This window comes from Perkinsus marinus, assembly GCF_000006405.1.
Source record: "Perkinsus marinus ATCC 50983 genomic scaffold scf_1104296965626, whole genome shotgun sequence".
NCBI classification, from domain to species: Eukaryota; Perkinsozoa; order Perkinsida; family Perkinsidae; genus Perkinsus; species Perkinsus marinus.
The window spans coordinates 1-1,976 of record NW_003204253.1 but is presented as its reverse complement, the minus strand read 5'-3'; the positions used below and the strand labels follow the sequence as shown (position 1 = coordinate 1,976).

Genomic DNA, 1,976 nt, shown 5'->3' with positions numbered 1-1,976 from the left:
GCGTTCAAATGATCGTGATAGTGTCACGGACTTCGCCATGCGTCATGAGATAGACTCGTCTGACCTGTTCTGTACAAGGAACTATAACTCTTTGTGTAGTGCTATAGTAGGACGAAATACTATGGAAACGTATGCTTCTCGTAGGCCCAGTAAGACTGCAGACGCGACGATTGCATCCTCCTGTTCATTGACTAGGAATCATGGAGCGAAGAAGGGGATGGCAAACACTGTCGCGCCCCTTACCATTATTCTGGCTCATGCCCACAAGTTCTGAACTTTGCAGGATTGGACCCTCTTGAGAAGGGCAGTGTCGCTCGTCAGTGTGGCTCACAGTATTCGTGTGTCGACCAGTGCGAGTCCGATTTCAACCGCGCATGCCCAGTAAGTTCATGATGCAGGATTGAGGGAAGGGTACTTGCTTAGCAATGCTTACTCAGGATGGATGGAGTTACACGTCCAACGGCATGTGCTCTGCTCCTTTGGAATATACTGGGCCCTGTATGACGGTTTTCCAATATCCTTTGAGTCAACGAAACACCGTCTGGTCTCACGTAGAACGTAAGATTAATAACAGCTTAAAAGGTCTATGGAAGTTCAATCGTAGCAGACTGACATACTAGCTTGACGCTAGATACACAGCTACATCACAATTATAAGACAATTATGGAGAACAGTCTTTTGTGTCTTCGAGTGACTACAACATTCTAACTACTCAAAATCCGCTGAACCCAGCACACTCCCGCCCGTGCTAGTCACTAGGACCAGCACGTAGATTCAGAACAGACTCAATAGTTTCCTTGCCATCTTCAAGTTTAACCTTCCTTGTACTATCCGTTGGGGCAGCCAGAATAGTGCATGGTTCCCAACCAGTATTAAGTTTACCAAACTGACCGATCATAGGCCTCCAACGATATGCCTTACAACCAACCTTTAACCCACGACCAGCATGACGAGCATTACGAGACAACAACTTCTCACGAACAGCACGTCGACGCAACCACCAAACATCAGCCAACTCTCGAAGGGTTATATCTTTACCATCTTGAACTTCACTCATATAGGCATCAGCGGTCATATCGTCCCACCAACTTGGTGGTTCTAACCCTTCTAGAACAGCATCCTTAATCTCACGAGACTCCTGCAAGGCAAACGGATCTGATGGAGTTCTCGTATGACCACGACAAACGATAGCTGGAGAGAGTGGTGAAGAGTCGACGTACGGAGTAGTATTAACCACAGCTGTTGCACGGGACAGCAAACGTATGAACTCGTTCCTCGTAGGAGTCTTACCCAGGCTCCAAAGCACACCACGAAGCACAGCATGAAGATCTCGATGGCCTCGTTCACCCCATCCACGGAGTTCCTCCCCCCGAGGTGGTGACGGGATGACCATAAAATTCCAATCCTTGGCAACACCAACCACTTCCTTCGTCAGTAGACCTTGATCGACAACTAAAAGTCTAACCACACCTTCATCACAGAGCATCTGATGAAGGGCTTGTGCTGCAGCCCAGCCTGACTTAGTATCAGAGGGGACAACTTTGATAAACTTACTAGAGTGACAACAGAGAGTAAATGCATACAAGGGAGGTGTAGTACCACTCGACTCCTCAGATCGACATAACTTATAAGGACCGATACTATCAAAATATGCGATGGCAAAGGGACCATACTGGACACTACATGGTGGAGGACGCGATGAAAGTGCACGACGGCGGTTGGCAGCAATACGACGACTCTGGCAACCAACGCAGTGATCATTAATACGCCTCACGGTCTTATCCATATGCTGCCAATAATAATGTCTCCATATCCAGCGTAGCAACGTAACACGACCCGGATGTCCAGCATGTTGATCATGAACTTTCATTGCCACCATATGTTGTAGGTTGTCGTCAGCATTAGGAATAACAATCTGGGATATAGCACAACTCCCACGATTGGTATCATCGAGAGCACATTACCAACCTTACATA

General features: G+C 47.4%; 1 protein-coding gene across 1 annotated transcript; it reads right to left on the bottom strand.

Moving 5' to 3' along the window:
- Positions 1-748: 748 nt before the first annotated feature.
- Positions 749-1,486, bottom strand: Pmar_PMAR015544 (hypothetical protein; the record flags this gene model as incomplete). The annotated part of the gene is made up of 1 exon (XM_002769487.1): positions 749-1,486. One exon carries the CDS (start codon positions 1,484-1,486, stop codon positions 749-751), a length of 738 nt encoding a protein of 245 aa, XP_002769533.1.
- Positions 1,487-1,976: the final 490 nt, after the last annotated feature.